This window comes from Camelus bactrianus, chromosome 3 (genome assembly GCF_048773025.1).
Source record: "Camelus bactrianus isolate YW-2024 breed Bactrian camel chromosome 3, ASM4877302v1, whole genome shotgun sequence".
Classification (NCBI taxonomy): Eukaryota; Metazoa; Chordata; class Mammalia; order Artiodactyla; family Camelidae; genus Camelus; species Camelus bactrianus.
Genome location: NC_133541.1, coordinates 30,955,297 through 30,974,054, shown reverse-complemented (window position 1 = coordinate 30,974,054; position 18,758 = coordinate 30,955,297). Strand labels below are relative to the sequence as shown.

Genomic DNA, 18,758 nt, shown 5'->3' with positions numbered 1-18,758 from the left:
CAAATTTAAGAGCGTTTATAATTGCTGATTATGTTTCTGTGGAAAACAGAGTAGATGTATGATATATATATGGGATTAAAGTCTTTATGCTCAGGCCCCTTGTGGATGTGATGGAAGGGGAAAAATAAGCCAAAGAAATCGTAAGTTTGTCTATAATCTTAAAAAGTGGGGAACAATTTTAATTATATAATGAAATAGAGAGTCCTTGTTACTATCTCCTTCATCCTTTGTTTTGTTTACTGGACACATCTGAGCTTCAGGCTGAATAACAGTTTTATTTAAAGTGCTGGATAGGGTGGGATATCCTTATACTAAATAATTTTACTGACATATTCAAGAAAACAGAACTCTAGATGTAAGTATCTGAGATACTCAAGTTTGAGCCAATGACCAGGCCCGGGGGAAGGAATAGCTCAGTGGTAGAGCGCGTTCGTAGTGTACACAAGATCCTGGGTTCAATCCCCAGTACCTGTATTAAATATAAATATATAAATAAATAAACTTAATCCCCCCTAAAACAAAATAAAATTAAAAAATAAAATGACACAGGCCAATATTTCATTGCTATATATTTTTTGAATCTTTCCCTTCTCCCTGCCCACATGGTTCAAAACAGTTAATGAAGGTTGCAGAAATGCTGATTTTATCTCTAGGGGAGCGAAAACGTAGTAAATCAAGGCTTTCATCACCTTTCTGCCTATGGGGTGTTAACTCTGCACCTCTGTGTTTTGCTGGGAGATAAAGGTCACGGCCCTTGTCCCCTGCTGTCCAGTGTTTGTCTCCAGCAGTGTCTCCATCTGGGGCTTAGAGTGACCTATATTGACTCAAGGCTTTTATTAACATTTTCATATTCTATCTTGCTTCTTTACTGCCTAACTAGGTTTAAAAAGTTTTGATAAAGTAAAAGACAGGCACCTAGTTATTAAAATGGATCTGAGTTAATGTAGATAAAGATGCCCTGCAAAATCGGGTGAATGCTTTGAGAGCTTTCTGGAAGTTACAGCATTAGCTTACCCTGGGAAAGCGTAGGATAGACTAGAATCTGTTCTGAATACCTGGGTTCATTTCAGCCTGGAGTCAGGTGCATGAATCCAGCAATTCTGTAATTTTGTCTGAATCCCCTAGGAATACAACAAATAATTTCTTGAAATGATTCTTGTTAGCCCTTTGTTTTCCTTGATTATAGTGGGAAGAGGAAGTGAGTGAACTCCTCAAATCAGTGATACTCCTTGCGGTCCTTCTCTTTGTCACATACCAGTCTAAGTGCGGTGGAAAGGGGAGCGCCTAGACCAAGTCTCCTTGTAGTGGAGGAGCTGACAGGGAACGGAGAAACAAACTCTCCACATCAGCACTGGAAGTGCTGTGAACAAAAATCAAGTCGGGCAAAGGCAGAGAGAGTGCCCAGTGGCCAGGGAGGTGGTGTTCCAGGCTGAGTCAGGAAAACCTCTCTGAGGGGTTGACATTTGGTAGAGTCCTGAATAAAATAGGGGAATGAGCTGGGTGAAAGTTATAGGATTGTGTTCTAGGAAGGGGAAGGACAGGGTCCTGGGGCAGGCTTGCCTTGTGCATGGAACAGCAGGGCAGTGAGACCGGAACAGAGTAATTGAGGCAGAGGGTGGGAGGACTGGAGTTCTGAGTAGAGGCAGGAGAGCCATGTGGTCTGAGTTACATTTTGGAAGGATCACCGTGGCCGTTGGGTAATGAGTTTTTTGGTGGGGGCCCAAGAGCAGAAGCAGCAAGAGAGCTGAAGAGGCTGTTGTGTTAATACCGATGGGAGTGGAAGGTGGTTTAGACTAAGGTAGTAATAGTGGAATTTGTGAGAAGTGGCTGGAATTGAAATATTAGCTGATAGTAGAGGCAATAGGATTTACTGAGTAAGAGCAGGCAGGAATCAAGTGTGCTGCTTACTGAGATGGGCCAAGCCTGGAGGTAATCAGAGAGCCCTGTCTAGGACTTGGTCCGTTTGAGATGTTCATGAGCCTCTAAGAGGAGGAGCTCAGTGGACTGCAGCTCGGGGAGCGTTGAGAGCCGGAACAGGAACTTGGGAGGCATCCGCATATGTACTGAATTCTATGGGACCAAATGAGTGGCTTGGGCCAGAGTGCAGAGAGAGAGCACCTCTTTTGCATTTGAGGGTTTAGAAGAGGGAGGCCTGATATGTAAAGGTTGAAAAGAGGAAATGGAGCAGCAAGTAAGATGGGAAAGAGTGTCTAGTGAGTGAAGAGGAAACCGAGGGGAGTCTGGTGATTTGAAAGATGGGAGCTTTTTACAATGGATGGGGTGATCAGCTGAGTCAGAGTGTGAAGGGGCTGGGTAGAGAGGACTGGAAAAGGACCATTGGATTTGGAAGCATGGAGGTCATTGGTGACCCTAAAGAGTGATTCTTTCTACAGTAGAGGACTTTTCTGGAATGGTGAAAACTTGATTGGAGTGGATTCAAGGAAGGACTGCAGAGGAGGAAGTGGGGAACTGTAAAATGCACAACTTTTCCAAGTGAAAAAAAAAGCTAGTTTGACGAAAGCAGTACCTTCCCTGTTTTTATGTTTTAGATTAGCTAACATTCATTCCCTTCGGGAAATTGTATAATTGGAATAGAACAAAATGCCAGCTTTTTAACTTTGCCCTCAGTTAGCATATATTTAGATGTGTATGCAGTTTCCTAGATCTGTATGTAAAAGGCTCAACAACTGCCACCATTGGTGATGACTTTGAAATACATACGACTCTTAAAAACTGTATCGATGCATCACTCACATATCTTCTGTATAATTTGTCTAAGATCATATCAATTCGGTCCTCATTCATAAATGATCCCCTAAATTCATTAATCTTTTCTAGGAGGAAAGTGAGATAATGTCTTTAAAAGAAGCTGTTCTTTAAGAAAGGATTTCTATTTTAAACCACAATTAAAGAAAAGTAGCTGTGCGTGAACTTTCTACTGAAGCTTTCTGTAAAATGCTTACATTTGTCCGCCAGGGGGCGCAGTAGGCATGAGAATGGAGTCCAGCCTTCGAAGGGCTCCTGTCTGTGTGGTGATGGAGACTCGGTATTGACGTTGTTTCCTCTCTTCTTTGTTTTAATTCCCAGAGCTAAGTCCCCATAAAGAAAAAAGGAACAAAATGCCATGGCATAGTTTTGCTTTATGCCTCTTCTCGCCTCTCCTCCCACTCGGAGTGGAATTAAAAGTCAATAAACATACAAAAATCAATAGCATTCCATTAGACCAGTAATGACAAAAGAGAAGACGTAGTAGATAAAATGCAACATTCACAGTAGCATCAAAAACTATGGAACACCCATGAGTAAACCTAAAAAATATATACAAAACTTTTTTTTTTTGGTGTGAGGGAATCAGAACTATTGAAGGAGGTAAAAGAAGACTTAAAGTAATGCTTATATTATGGTCAGGGTTGGGGGGACATGGCATGTCACCTCTCTCCAAATTTTCTACAAATTTTAGGAATCCCAATTAAAATCTCAACAGATGATTATAGGTTAATTAGGAGAGATGAATGTATTTTTGTGACTATTTTAGGTAAAAACACAATACATTGCCCATTTCATGTAACTTGTATGGTTTTTTTCTAGGGTGAAGAGAAAGGGGCTATTTTTCACGTTCAAGGTGTAACTTATTCACACAAATAATAACATGAATGCTCTCACACACGGTCAGTGCCTTAAGCATGAAGACCTTCAGTTCCTTAAATTTACCAAGCTCTGTCATGCCACTGGGCCTTTGCACATGCTGCTCCCTCCATTTCCTCCTCACCACTTTGACTAAGTCCTGGTTGCCTATGCTACTCATCCTTGAAGCCTCAGTTTAGATCTTGTCTCTCTAGAAACCTTCCTCAACAAGGCTTGTATCCCTAACCATCTTCCTCTATTAGAGCATGTATCACAGCCAAACAGGGCCTGTGCGGATCCTGACCACGTCCTCTTTGTCTCCTGCAGGTGAGGGAGTTTGATGGTCAGCATTTTATTTTGGAGGAAGCAATCACGGGGGATTTTGCTTTGGTGAAAGCCTGGAAGGCAGACCGAGCAGGAAATGTGATTTTCAGGTAGTACGATGGTTTTTCAAAATTGTTAATGTAATGCATTTCAGCAACTTCGTATTTCTGAAATTATCATTACAAAATGAATATCTTAATCTATTTGGTGTTTTAAAATTTATCTAAAAAATGGCTTAAAATCAAACACACCCACATATGTATATATATGTGTGTGTCTGTGCAGGACTACTGCTGTGTGGTGGTGCTGGTTGGGTGTCCCTGAGGACATCTGTTCTGATTGGTTGGTGTCCATGGTGCACTGCTTGTTAACTGTTTGACTATGTGCACTTGTGTGTAGACACATACAAGTTATTTTTGCCCCTCTGTATTTCAGTTGCCAAGACTAGTTGCAGTGCTGCAACATGCTTAGAAAATGTGACAAAAGCACACGATTATATTTAATTTGACATTGTTATTATATGTATTGTCTTAAAATGCCTAACTTGCTTTGATATTCTGGGAAAATATTATTAATAATCATTTAGGTTAGTCTTTTTCCAAGACTACTGGTATCTACTAGGAAATGCTTGTAAAGATTACGTCTGAAAAGTTGGGTAACCTTAATAATATGGAACTTTTATTCTCATTGTCTGGATAGCCACAGATATTAAGCCATTTAATAGATTTCCATGTCTTTTGCTTACCCTAAGCATAGTAAATACCTAGTATTTAGTATCTTGTGTTTAGGGATTATACAGTTGTTTTTTTGAAAATTATGCCACCTTTGAATGTACACAGAAAAGTTTTCCAAAATGTTTGGCCTTGAAGACTGTACTTGTTAAATTACAGAAATAATTTTCTTTCCATAATAGTGTCCTCTGCTGCTTTTAGCTAGTGATTTTTTTTTGTCTTTACCAAATGCAGCTTTGATATGATCACAATTAAATTCTCAATGGTCACATTCAGTGTTGTTTTTGTTCATCTCTGAAGATCTTATATGAGACTAATACTATATTTGATATCTTGAATTCAGCCAGTTTTTGAAATTACAGCTAATTTTGGCAATTACAGAGGACCCTTTGAACGATGCCGACTTTGACACCTTGGTGCAATGTTTGCAAAACTTAGTTTTTTTTTTTTTTAAAGATTAATGAAATTGTATATTAGCAAATGGAAATGAATTATTTAAAATATTTCCATGAGTTTATCCTGTGCTTTATTGCCTGGCTCTGTTTTCTAAAGACGGCATGAGGGCTATTCCTAGCACAGACGTTATACGTGTGGTTTCTGCTCAGTAGCTGTTGAGCTTTGGTGTGAAATGAAAGTGCTCATTGCCAGTGGTCAGGTGGCCTGGGTCCTTAAGATACTGACCTCTAGGTGACCTTCATGTTTAATGGGACATCAGGGACAGAGGTCTGGCGAGGCCGTTGTTGAGGGGGGAGAGCCCTGAGTGCTTTCACCTCAGGCCACTCTGCCCTTGGGGCTTTTGATGTTGGATGTCTGCATCCAACACTACCTTGTGAAAGGACACAAAGATTCCTCTTTCAAGGACACCCTATGTATTCTTGAATCCAGGTGAAAGAAACATTAGTGGCATAAAAGAGCTGATAAGACATAGCTGTGACTTATTTCCCTTTACTGAAAAAATTCCTCCATCAGTTTACCCTCTCAGAAAATAAAATACATTTAAATTTTTATGATTGGAGGAAGCGCATTAGTTTAAGAACTTGGGAATGCAGAACCATCAGGAAAATTGGCCCCTTCATGAAATTTTTACACCACTGGGTCTAATGTGGGTGTTGTACTTTAAAAAATTTCATTTGAAGTTGGTTCTCTAGAACGATCTTTGTAGGTGACTCACAAATTACCCATGAATGTTTCATTTAATTTCAGCAATAGGCTTCTCTTTAATAGAGAATATAATTATCATACCTTCTCGTATAAAGTACTTGCTGCTTTTCTTAATATTTTAACAAGAGCAAGTTTAGTGAAACATTTAACTATAGAAACAAAGTGGCGTCTCAAAAGGTTTAGAGAAATAAGCTTTAGAGTAGATTTATTAATATCCATTTTATTTTTCTGTGTGTAATATATATTGAAGGTGAAAAATAGTCCCTCTTTTTCTTAGCCCCGTAAAAAACTGTGCAATTTAATGAAGTGGCCATTGTGTTGTTTTTATTTATGAAATAGCTATGAAACTTATGGAAAATATGATACACTCTTTTAAAAGGATTCAGAGTCCTAGTTTACAAAAATTATTTTAAACTAATAATTAAAGCTGAGAGAGACACTCCTTATTTTTGGTCTTCTTTCCCCACCTCCTTGTTTTCCCCCACCCCTAATTTAGGAAAAGTGCAAGGAATTTCAACCTGCCGATGTGCAAAGCTGCAGAAACCACAATAGTGGAGGTAAGAGAAGAGGTTATTTCTGATTTCCTGAGGTTAATGTTTAAACTCGATGTTATGTATTCGTTCAGGAAAAAGTACAACAGTTCATTTGTTTTCAGGACGAACAATGACCACTTTTTCATTTTGGACGTCGAAGGATTCTATTTAAACAAATAATGGTTGACATTTTACTGTAACCTTAGCTTCCTGGGTAGCGAGGGTCTTACTAGGATGCCCTCTTTAGGAGTCAAGCCATGAGGCTGACCAGCTTGTAAAAGTCCTTTGCTACTTGAGTTAAATGGACCTTCTTGGGTAAAATCCCAAGGTGAATTTTTGTGTACAGAATCCCAGGGAAGTAGTAACTTTTGTCAGCAGTTCCTTATCTTACTGTGCCAGATACTGGGGACTCTTTAAGGAGGAAGGTGGGTGGTACAGCTCATTGCTTTGATGTGGTTCTGTTCTGAATAGTTGAATTAAGGGACCAACTGACTCTCCTTTGGATGTCTCAGGGTTTGGGAGAGGCGAATAATTCTAGAACCTTCCCTGGGTTCAAGCTCTGGGATGGAAATAGGTGCCGTTTTGTTTATACGTATTTGAACCTGGAAGAAGAGTTTCAGAATGATTCTTATCTTGAAGCTTTGCGGAACCAAATTTTTAGGGGCATTTGAAATAGCTTTCCCGTGGGAGGGCTTTGCAGGAATCCATCCTGGGGTCTGGAAATGAGAATACTTGTTCTTGATTCTTCTCGTGATGGTAGTATTGTACCTGTCATCTTTTGGTTCCTCCAGGCTGGTATTTCATGGAGGCAGGGCTGCTGTATTTGTGAAACAATCAGATGTTAGAATTCTGTTTCTCTCTTGGAAGGTGAAGTGCTGGAGGACGTGTGCTTTCAACCCTGGCGTGCTGGTTTCTTTGCAGTGGCTTCAGTCTGTCTTCTGCATTTAAAATGGAAAATGTGGTTTACTCTGTGCAATCTATTTTTTTATTTATCGAATCATCTTAATGACTTGTCCATTGCACACATCTGTAACATTACTGAAAAAAGCCTACAACACTGCTTAAAATAATTCATAGTGTAACCTTCTATTGATTTTATGTGCTTCCGTAAAACTGCCACAAACCAGTATTTTTTCTGTCAGTACCATGGGGCAATATGCAGTATCCTGGGTGAAGTTCTTTTTTTTTTTTCCTTCTTTTTAATCTGGTTCTTTCCAGCCAATCTTATCTTTTCTAAAAGCAGAAAGTGACTTTCTACTGTCTGAGAATTAGTGTAGCTATTAGAAAAGAGAGAAAGGGAAGGGGAGTTAAAATCCTTTAACTGAGCCTGCAAATATGGCAAAGGCTGCCCTTCCCGGTCCTAGAACAGACATCTCTGGTCTCTCACAGCACTCTGTCCTGTGATACCCAGACTCACATAAGGATCCCTTTCAATGCAGTGCTGCTGACGGCCACTCCCAACTGATTATATCCACACTATCCAACATGGTAGCCACTAGCCACATGTGACTTTTAAAATTTAAATAAATTAAAATTAAATGGAGTAAAAACTCAGTTTCTCTTCAGTGGCCACATATGCTAGCAACTACTGTGTTAATCAGCACAGATAGAGAACCTTATCATCACTCTAGAAAATTTGATTGAACAGAGTTTAATTAGAAGGATCAAGATAAAGTCTAGTTTGTCATTCTAGTTGAGGAATGTAAGCAAACAGCGATCGAGGCCTCAGATTATTGTAAGCCTGCCCCCCCCCCCCCCGCATGCTCAGGGTAGAAGAGGTCCACATGCCTTCAGGTTGAATTGTAAGAGCTGTGCCTTTGGAAGTAGAAAGTAACCTGGAGTTGGGGATGATGAGTAGATTGGGTGTTTCCTGATATGAAAAATCTGTCTGGACTGTGAGTTTTGTGTTATTCTGAGTCCAGTGAGTACCCTGGGCCTCCAGCTCCTCTTCTGTGCTATTTTCTGTGCACGCCGTTGCCTGCGTGGGCCTTCAGAACGCTATGATTCTTGTCCTCCAGCCCTGTCCTGCTTTATTTTGTGGTGGTCCTAGTGAGATGGATGATCATGAGCTGGTCTCTGAAGTGCAGTATTTAACAGGACTCTCAGAGATCATAAACTACTTGCCTATTTTCCTGCCTGTTCAATATTAACAATAATAATAGCTTTAACTAATCAAGTATTTATTATATGTTAGTCATTGCTGTATTCTTTATGTACATTTTTTTTTAATCTTCACAATAGTCTTATGAGATAGGCACTGTTATTATCTTTATTTTACAGATGAAGACTTTGAAGCACAGAGAGGTTAAGTTGTATACCTGCTGTCACACAGCCAGGTGAAGCTAGGATAGAATCATAGGAGGACTGATTCCAGGGTGTCTGCACTTTTCCACTGTTTTATGAAATCATCACAAATGGGTGATGTTTCACAATACTGAAACATATTGAATCTCCAGAAGTAGTCCATTTCAGTACTGTTAGAATCAAGCAGATAGGGAGGTTGGGGCCAGTATAGTCCTCTGTCCCCAGCCTTCCTTGCCAGTTATTTCAATTATGGTCCTTTTGCTTCCAGTACCATCTACCTCAAAGAGGGCTTTGAGAAAAGCATCATCCTGTGATCAGCAGCCCCATGCATTCATTCAGTCTTCCTCCTGGACTCTGTTCATTCTATTGTGTGGTGTCTTTGAACTGTGCAGCTTTTCACAAATTTCCCTGCACGTGGCGAGTGAATGTCTATTCTAGTACTGCAGTATCTCAAGCAGTGGGAGCTCTCACAGTGACTCCACCCTACATTTCAGACAAAGCCTTTTGTTTTTGTTTTTTTTTAGAACTCTTAGCTCTTCTCCTTTCTCTTAGAGTTGGGGACAGGGAGGACTTTTCAATAGCAGGATCTGGGTTGGAGCCTGTCCCCCAATGGTCCCCTCACTGCCTGGTGCTGCATCTTTACGACCGTTCTCCCTACTTACCTCCTATAACTTGAGTTTTAAGGGAGATAAGAGGGAATGTGGAACTATAAATACCCAAAATACTAATGACCATTCCCTTAGATATCATAACATCTTTTTGGACACAGAAACAGGGTGGCAAAGGAACATATAGGCCGTCTTTTGCTGTTTTGTTTTGTTCATAATTTCTCCTTTAATTGGCAAGAAGTAAACCAGTATGTTTACCTTGCCTTAAAGAGAATACCAAATTTGCCCTTGACATGAATTGTTTCCAGTTTCTGTAAAAATGGAACATCCCTCCTTTTCAAAAAAGTTTTGCCTTTCAGATGTGTCCTAAACAAACATGTGAGTTATGGAAAACGAAAGAGATGACTGATTATGTCTGCTTTCTCCTTTAAGAAAACCAATATGCATATTGTATTTGCATTTCTTAAAACCTGCAGCAATTTGCATGTTTTGCCACAAAGCTGTGACACAGTGAGTGCTGGCTGTCTCCTTCTGCCTCTCTTAAGGAACTGGGGGTAGTTACTTGGGAAAAATAGTACAAGTGGGAGCAGATATTGGCACACATGCCAGAGAGATGTTTCTCTTTTTAGTCCAGACAGTGTTATTTCTGGATGTCCTCTTTGAGTGGGTGAAATCTTCCATGATAAACTTCACAAGTTTAAGTGCAAAAGCAGCCAGGGATCGACTCTTGGCATTGCATTCCATGTGTATAAGGAGCCGCAGGACTGCAGCGTCTTCAGAGGGGAACTCCTTTGGCTTTTGGCAGGGTCTCTTGACCCATAACTTCCCGTGAGACCCTCAGCCAGTCTCCTGGGTACATATCCCATCAGCCTGGGATTCTCTGGGAGGTGACCTGTTTCTACCATTTTTTTAAAAGCAACTTATAATAGAAAACCCAGGGAGCCGGGCGAGAGCACTTCACTCAGGAGACTGTGGATGCTTTGTCTCTAGCACTCAGATATGGCAAGCCTGTGCTATCAGGAAAGGTCATCTGACTCAGCCCCTGAAGGCTGTCGAGGCTGCCTGTGACCAGAATAACCTGGCTGGTGTAGGAGAAGGCAAGCTTACACAGGCCTCTTCAGCTCCCTTAGCGGATTTCGGCTTTGAGTTAAAACAAGTATATTCATTATTACGACTTCCATTAACTATTTTTGTTGTGTTTATATCATGGTATCTTTGTATACTTTGCCTGTGAAAGAATTGCTTACATTCCATGCTGTTTGATGCACACAGGTATTATATACACGTAGCCTGTGTGGGTTCTGAAGCAGGATGATTAATCGAACACCCGGGACCCCCTAAGGGGGTTGCTTGCACTCCTTTTCATCCGCCTGCCTTCCCTGCAGAGGGAGCCACTGTTAGGGATATTGTGGTTATCAGTCCCTTTGACAAAAATTCGAAGTCATAAGGTATGGACATATGGATGATTCTTTTCCGAAGTGCTATCCTAAGACTTTTTGTTTAGAAGAGACAAGCTTTGGTGTTCGGCAGTCGTGCCTGGCATGTGCCACGTCTCCTTAGGAGGTTACCTAGAGGGAAGGATTACGGGGTATGTCTCTGTCCCGCCAAGAAAACGTGTGTTGTTCTGATTGGTGGATGAGGGAAGGTGAAGATTGCAGTGTTAATGGTATTACAGATTTTTAAAAATTTTTTATTTTTATTGAGATGTAATTGATTTACAATATTATATTAGTTTCAGGTATACAACGTAGTGACTCAGATTTTTTATAGATTACATTCCATTTATAGTTATAAATATTGGCTATATCCCTGTGCTGTACAATATATTCTTATAGCTCTTTTATTTTATATATGGCTTTTTTCCTCAAAATTTGGTGAGGAGAGAACTTGATTTATATGTGGTTTTTTTTTTTATTGAGACATAGTTAATGTACAATATTATACAAGTTCAAGTGTACAACATAGTGATTCACCATCTTTAAAGGCTATACTCCATTTATAGTTATTAGAATATATTGGCTTTATTCCTTGTGTTGTACCGTATATCCTTGTAGGTTATTTATTTTATATGTGGTAGCTTGTACCCCTTGCTCCCATATCCCTAGCTTACCCCTTCCCTCTCCCCACTTGTTTGTTCTCTATATCTGAGTCTGTCTCTTTTTTGTTATATTCACTAGTTCGTTGTATTTTTAAGATTCTACATGCAAATGATATCAACAGTATTTGTCTTTCTCTATACGACTTATTGCACTAAGCATAACACCCTCCAGGTCCATACATGTTGCTGAAAATGGCAAAGTTTCACTCTTTTATGGCTGAGTACAGTATTGCATAGAATATATATGCCACATCTTCTCTATTCATTCATCTGTTGATGGCCACACCACCCTGAACATACCCGACCTCGTCAGATTTTGTTTTTGATATTTATTATGAAGGTTAATGAACCTACACAATGGTGAACAGAAGAGCATAATGAACCCATCTGAACTCATCACCCAGCTCCGATGCTGTCAACCTGTGATCATTCCTGCTCCATCGATTGCCTCATCTCCTTCTTTCTCCTCTTGTATTATTTTCAAATAAGCACCACATATTACATCCCTCATGAGCTTACATTTGATGCTCAAGATAGACAATAGGTACAATAAATAGGTAAAATATATAGTATATTAGATATTGATAAACATTAAGGAGACAAAGCAAAGCATAAAAAGGGGCATCAAGTGTCAGGAGAAGAAACTGTGCCGAGTATGATTTCTGTTTTTAGTTGGTTTTGTAATAGTTCCCCAATGATTAAGCCTGAATCTGATTTTAGAATTCTGTGGTGAGTGGAGAATGTGATTTTGAGATTGGAGCCTCCTGGATTTTGTGACTCTCTGGGCCTGTTTGGAGAACTTTGTGTTAACGCCGCCTCGTGAATTATCTCAGCAGAAATAATCAAACTGGTGGTTTGTTCACTTTGCACTAGAAGGTGGGAACACAGTGGATCTTAACCACTCAACTTGATCATTTTGTGGATCCTGTGAACATTTCATCTCCACCAAGCAGGCTAATGAATGTATCGATGTTTTAGAGACTGGCTGTCTTCCTTCCTGCTTTAGAAAAAAATGAACCTGCCCAAGGGATGAACGCAATTCATTTCCTCTTAAGCTGCTTTTATTCTTAATCTTTAGATTGCTCATGCCTTTTGATATTACAGAGAAACTCATAATTTTTCCAAGAGACAGTAGAAAGAAAAAAAGGTAGATATAAACAGGAAAAAAAAAAACCAAAGTTCTATCCACATAAGAGAAACACATCTAACCGTGTTGCGAAACCTCATTAGACAGATTGAATTTTAAGCAGACACATCCATACCCAGGCAACTCCTGCTCAGGCCTGTATGGACTTCATTCATACACACCAATCTCTGATTGACATGTGGGGACATGATATTTATGAGGGCTTGGCTGAAATGTCAAACTTGACATCCACTGTGTGAATCATAATATGATAAATGCCCTTCATTGCACTTTAGTATTTACCTGGTGAGACTCTCCATGTCTGTTGATTCGCTAGAAGAATGAGGACAGCAAGGACCTGTTTAATCCCAGTCCTCTTAACCGCATTCACACAGGCCAGTTGAGTTGAATACTGGTCACAACTTTTTCAAAGGGCTGTTTGATATAATACAAAAAGAAAGAATACCCTCTTCCCACTCCCCCACCCGCACCCCCTGCCATGAACCCTGGGAACTCTGGATCCCAAGGCAGAATATAGTCACCTTCCCAAGTGCTGACTTTCGGGATGGAGGTGGTGAGCTGTGGGTGTCACTTACAATGATTGATTATTAAACCTGTTAAATCACATAACATCTTTAATTTACATTTGTTTCTCTTGTAGTCTTTCAGTTATAAGATTCTATTCATGCTTTTGGATTTCATTTTTAAAAACTGATTGCTAAACCACTCTGAAACAGATATCCACCAATTCTTATGCTACAAATTTAGCCAGATATACAATGCTTTGACAGATGACAGTATCCTTACATAGCTGAACTAAGTGAACTGATTGAATCTACTTATTTTTAAAGTATTAAAATATTTAAAGACCATCCATTTCCTTGAATTTTCATGAATTGCAACACTGATTTGAAAATATCTGAATGCTAATGAAGATATATTTAGTGAAGAAATATTATAGTTAAGTATTTTGGCAAAATAACCTTCTCAGTAATAGAATCATATTATGTTATTATTTGCTGTTTCTACCAAGGAAGCAGTAAATATAAAGACACGTAGACTTGGTGAATGCCTAGTATTAACTTTATGGCATTTTTTTTGGCATTCTCTTGTAGATTACTGAATATAATTCTTAGCCTAATGACCATTTACATCCAGAAGAATAGCATAATAGAAGTATAGTTTATTGATAGTAAAAATGTATTAAATCAAGTGCTGAATCCTGTCATTTTATCTCTTGTTGCTTGATGACAATGCAGCAGCTATGTAAGAGCCCCATTGTCTCAGCTACCATGGACTTCATTGCATTGTGGGGTAGAAACACCAATGACGGCAAGTCATTTGTATGCCATTATCCTTACAAAATTTTGGTGCTTTTTTTTTTTTTAATTGTTAGTGCAGAGATCCTAAAAGAAAGCCATTTTAATAATATATCCCTTTTTTGACGAATCAGTGAATTTTATTCTAGCTATTTTTGACTTCTTGGCTTTGTAGCTATTGATAATTTTTGAAGCTTTGCGGATATGTGTTTTTATCAGTCTGCACTGTATAAACCTGGGCTTTTGAATCTCATTGTAAATATGTACATTCTAAATGAATCTCCACTAGTTCTTAGTGAACATCTTTTGTCCTTGACCACCTAAGGAAGGGAGGGAAAATACCTGGGCAGATTTTCTCTGGTGAAAATAGCCAGGGTGTATTCCTCATCCTTCTCTAGTATAGAGCATTCTTAGTTTTAGGACCTGCTTCAGAAAAAGGGAAGCCTGTTGAATCTGTGTGATTTGTTTTAAGTGAAAGGCTGATTCGTGTTGTGTATACTGCTGTGTTCTATATGCTGTTAGTTCACAATTATTACAGCCTGTGGCCTGTTTTTGTACTGCCTAAGAACTAAGAATGTTTTATATTTTTAAAGGATTGTTAAAAGAAACACATGTGACAGAGACAGTATGGAGCTTGTAAAGCCTAAAATATCATCTGGCCTTTTATAGTTTGCAGCCCCTTGATCTATGGCATACTTTCCATTTCTACAGTCTAAATTAAATGTCACTAAGTATTATTTCTTAAAGGACCAGTTAACTTAAGTAGAACTGAAATAAAATAATGATAACTGACTTGAAGCGAATCAATGAAAAATTAAATTGAATAATATGAATTTGTATAGAAGTAGAGACGATTATGCAATTTGGTAGGCTTTTTTGGGGGCAACCACAAAGAAAGGAAGATTATATGCAGCAACTTGTTTATCTTGACACAGTTTTTAAAATTTCTTTAATATCTCAATGCCTTTGTCAATAAATCTGACTGTAATAAAATTGTGTATTGATAAACTCATTTTATGAGAAGCGTTTTGCCTTATACTTAGACTTATACTTGAGGGCCAGTTTCTTAACATACAAATGCACGGCCAGGTGAACATCGGCATCCTGGGGTGGTGGCGTGAGGGCTTCTCCAACCTGACATGGGTCCAGCACGCAGCTGCTGCTCCTGCCGGCTGGCAGAGCTTCCAGGAGCTGCGGAAATGGTCCAGAGTTGGAGTCGTCCTGTGTCCCTGAGGTCTGGAAGGGCCCTGCAGCTCTGGGTTTTCATCTTCTCTGGAGCCATGCCCTCCGCATCTGGAGAGAGGGTAGAGGAAGAGTAGAGAGACTTTGGACGAGGTGAGGGTGATTTTCCTCAGCCTTCCTTCCAAACTGCAGCTTTTTGCTTCGTATTTTCTTTTTAGTCAGAAATGTGTTTGTAGGATTTACCTGGTTATTTTTTATTTATCAGTAAGGTACAGCCTGGAATCAGCAAGTTCACCAGGGCAACCACGTGCTTTTTTGTCTAGCACCAACCCTCTTAGGCAATAGAAAAGGCTCAAACCAGCCAAAATGTATTCTGGTGTAGAGAGACAAAAGTCAATTATTTTAGCTAGATTTAACTTAACTCCGCTTTCTTATAAACAAAGGTTCGGAAAACCCCATGCTTGAGCACCATTTCTGCATTACTATGCGTTTGTACTACTTTATGTTTGCAACGCTTTATGTTTTCAGAGTCTGTTCACGTATGTTATCTCATTTGATCCAGTTAATCACCAGGTGAGGTGGGAGGGGAAGCAGTTTTATTATAGTATCACATATAAGAAAACAGACACAGATAAATTTCTGGGACTAGATCATTAGAAAGTTGAATGGCTTAATGAAAACGACATTTGAAAGACTTGGTTCAAGTCCCAACTCTCCACGTTCCCTCTCCCACTGTCCTGCCATAACAACACTGAGGCTTTATTTCTGAGACACTAAACAATAAGAAGCATTGTGAAGCTCTGAAAATGTAGGTATAGCTAAGTGGGCTTTTATGGGAGCTTGCACCTTATTTTAAATGCACATGAAAGGGTCACGATTTCAGCTTAGATGTTGTGTGTAGAGCAGATTTTACTGCGGCAGGAAGGGAGGCAGGATGGTCAGTGAGGCGACGATTGCACTGGTCCAGGAGAGAGGTGATGGTGGTTTGGACTTGAGTAGGGAGTGGAGGTGGGGAAAGGTGGTAGAACTGAGGGATACAGTATTTTAGAAGAGGAATCTTACCAGACTTGCTGATGCCTTGGATATGGAATGCAGGGGTAGAGGAAAGGCAGAGACTAAAATGATTCCCAGCCAACGTGAGCAATGGTGTGTCAACCACTGAGCTGAGGAAACCTGGGAAGAGCAGCTTTGGGGAGGAGGAGTAACAAGAGCCCTGCTAGGATTGATTGGCTTTTTAGATACTCAAGTGGTGATGTTGCAGATGCAGATGGATATGTATGTGTCATGCTCAGAGGAGAGATCTGGAAGGGAGTTATACAGTTGGGAATAATCCACATGCATTTGATAAGTTGGAGTCATAGAATGGAAAAGGCCACTTTGGGGTGAAGTCCTGGGGCTAAGCCCTAGGACTCTCAGTCTGCCTTCCTCTCCTTCTTCCTTCCTTCCTTCCTTCCTTCCTTTCTTTCTTTCTTTCCTTCTTTCCTTCCTTCCTTCCTTCCTTCCTTCCTTCCTTCCTTCCTTCCTTCCTTCCTTCCTTCCTTCCTTTCTCTCTCTGTGCATGAACAATATCTGAGATTAAGAATTACTTCTTTGCCTCTCATTGGCATTGTGACCTTGGACAAATTACTTTAGAATCCTGGCTTCTTTAGAGTATCTCCTGTCTGTTTGCCTATTTCACAGGTCTATTTTGATCACCAGCAGGTTAAAGCATTTGAATGTATTTTTTTAAAGCTCTGAAGTGCTATGTTCTCACCTTAATCCCTCCTGGTGCTTTGATTAATAAACCTCAGATGACTGTTGTTCTCACTGGCCCAGTGACAGTGACTATAGAACTACCCCGTGGATGGCAGCTGGCAAGGTACACCCTTCCTGTCCTTTCCCTGTCTTCCAAAGTTCTTGAGATAAGGGAATGAACATGCCATAATACTCCCAATTTCTAAAATCTTAGTGCTTTTTCAAAAAGATTAACCTAGGTTGTTTTTAAAATATATTGTTAGCTTTACTCATCAGTAAATTACCTATTATTTCAAGGTCATCAAAATCAACCTAAATATTGGATTCCTTATTGCATCATCAAAAACAATGATGGCTTTTAAGGGGAGCATTATGGACTCCGTGAGGAAGTTCTGATAAATCTGTCATTTCATTAGCGTAAGATGCATACAGTCAAAACCTGATGACCTCTCTCTGCCATCGTATTTTAAATGGAGCATTAGCCAATGGCCTGTTTATCTCTCTTTGCACTTTGGTTCAGAAGATTCAGGTATTCTGGTTTGGGACGAAAACTAAAGTTTGTTCCCTGAAGAAACATTCTTGTGCTAAATACCCATCTTGACTTCTTTTCACTGAAAGTAGCATTTATTATTTTAGGGGGCATAAGAGAAACAAAATGAAGGAAGAAGGCCTCAGATACCCACTGATGATTTGTGTTCCACTGTGGGCATACCACTGCCTACGCACGTCAGAGGTATTTCCCGTATTTCCTTAGGCTGCAGCTCACTGTTGCACATAAATAAATTAGTCTGCAGGTGTGTTTTCACTGCCTCCTTATGAATGCTTTTCCTTATTGAATTTTCACATACTTGCGGAAAAGTATATTTTATTCAGTTTGTTTTTAGATGAAATGGTTTGAAACAGCTGCTTAATTTGGGAGAAATAATAAAAGTTTAGAAACTAAGAGTGGCTTAACCGTTAGAAAGTACAGTTGTCCCCCCTTATCTGAGGTTTTGTTTTTCATGGCTTCAGTTACCAGTCGTCAACTGAGGTCAAAAAACATTAAGTGGGAAATCCCAGAAATAAACCAATCCTTAAGTTTTAAGTTGCATGTCGTTCGGAGAAGAGTGATGAGGTCTCACACCCTCCAGCTCTGTCTGGCCTGGGATCCCCGGCCATCAGCATCTTCTACTCCTGACATCCAACCATTAACATGATGGCTCGATGAGCCAGGATCACTGGAAGCAGGTGCTTCTCCTTCTGATGTGCTGTCAGAAGGTCGGTAGCAGCCAAGCATACATCCCAGGGCCTACATCACTCACTCACTCCATCTCATCACACAGGCATTTTATCATCTCCCATGATCACAAGAAGAAGGGGGAGCACAGTACAATAAGGTAATTTGAAAGAGAGCATGACTGCTTTCACATAATTTCTGTTATAGTATGTTGTTATAATTGTCCTACTTTATTGTTAGTTACTGTTGTTAATCTCTTAATGTAACGAATTTATAAGTTAAACTTTATCATAGGTTTGTATGTATAGGAAAAGCTACCGTAAATAGGATTCAGGGCTATCCCTGGCTTCAGGCATCCCCTGGGGGTCTTGGAACGAATACCCCATGGGTAAGGGGGCACCACTGTTACGGCTTTCTTCTCTGTGGTTCATTCCATGAAGAAAGCAAGACCACTCGTGTCCAGGAGTACAGGTCACCTCTCTGATTTGGCTCCTGAAATGTAACGTTAATTTCTGTCACTGAATAACTAAGCCCACATTCAACTACTTTGAAGAGAATTTTAAATCCAAATCCCACAGGAGGGAAGTTAAACAGTTATCTGAAGAACTTAGTATCTTTTCTGTGCTTGCTGTGAAAAGCAACTGGGTTATTCATTTAAAAAAGCTATTTTAGTTCCCTTAATAATTATGGGAAAGGATACAAATTTGCCTCGTATTCTGAAAAAGTTCCTTTCAGTTTAGAATTTCACTTTAAATTTTGGAAAAGGTTTGCTGGCACAGACAAAACTTGGGGAAGAAA

At 39.7% G+C, this 18,758-nt stretch overlaps 1 protein-coding gene across 2 annotated transcripts in view; it reads left to right on the top strand.

Moving 5' to 3' along the window:
* OXCT1 (3-oxoacid CoA-transferase 1) overlaps positions 1-18,758 on the top strand; it is a 121,093-nt gene that overhangs the window by 18,817 nt on the left and 83,518 nt on the right. For both annotated transcript variants that reach the window (XM_045518362.2, XM_010957371.2), the window contains 2 exons: positions 3,952-4,058; positions 6,337-6,397. In XM_045518362.2, coding sequence (XP_045374318.1) covers positions 3,952-4,058; positions 6,337-6,397 — 168 coding nt within the window. The remainder of the gene's footprint in view (positions 1-3,951; positions 4,059-6,336; positions 6,398-18,758) is intronic.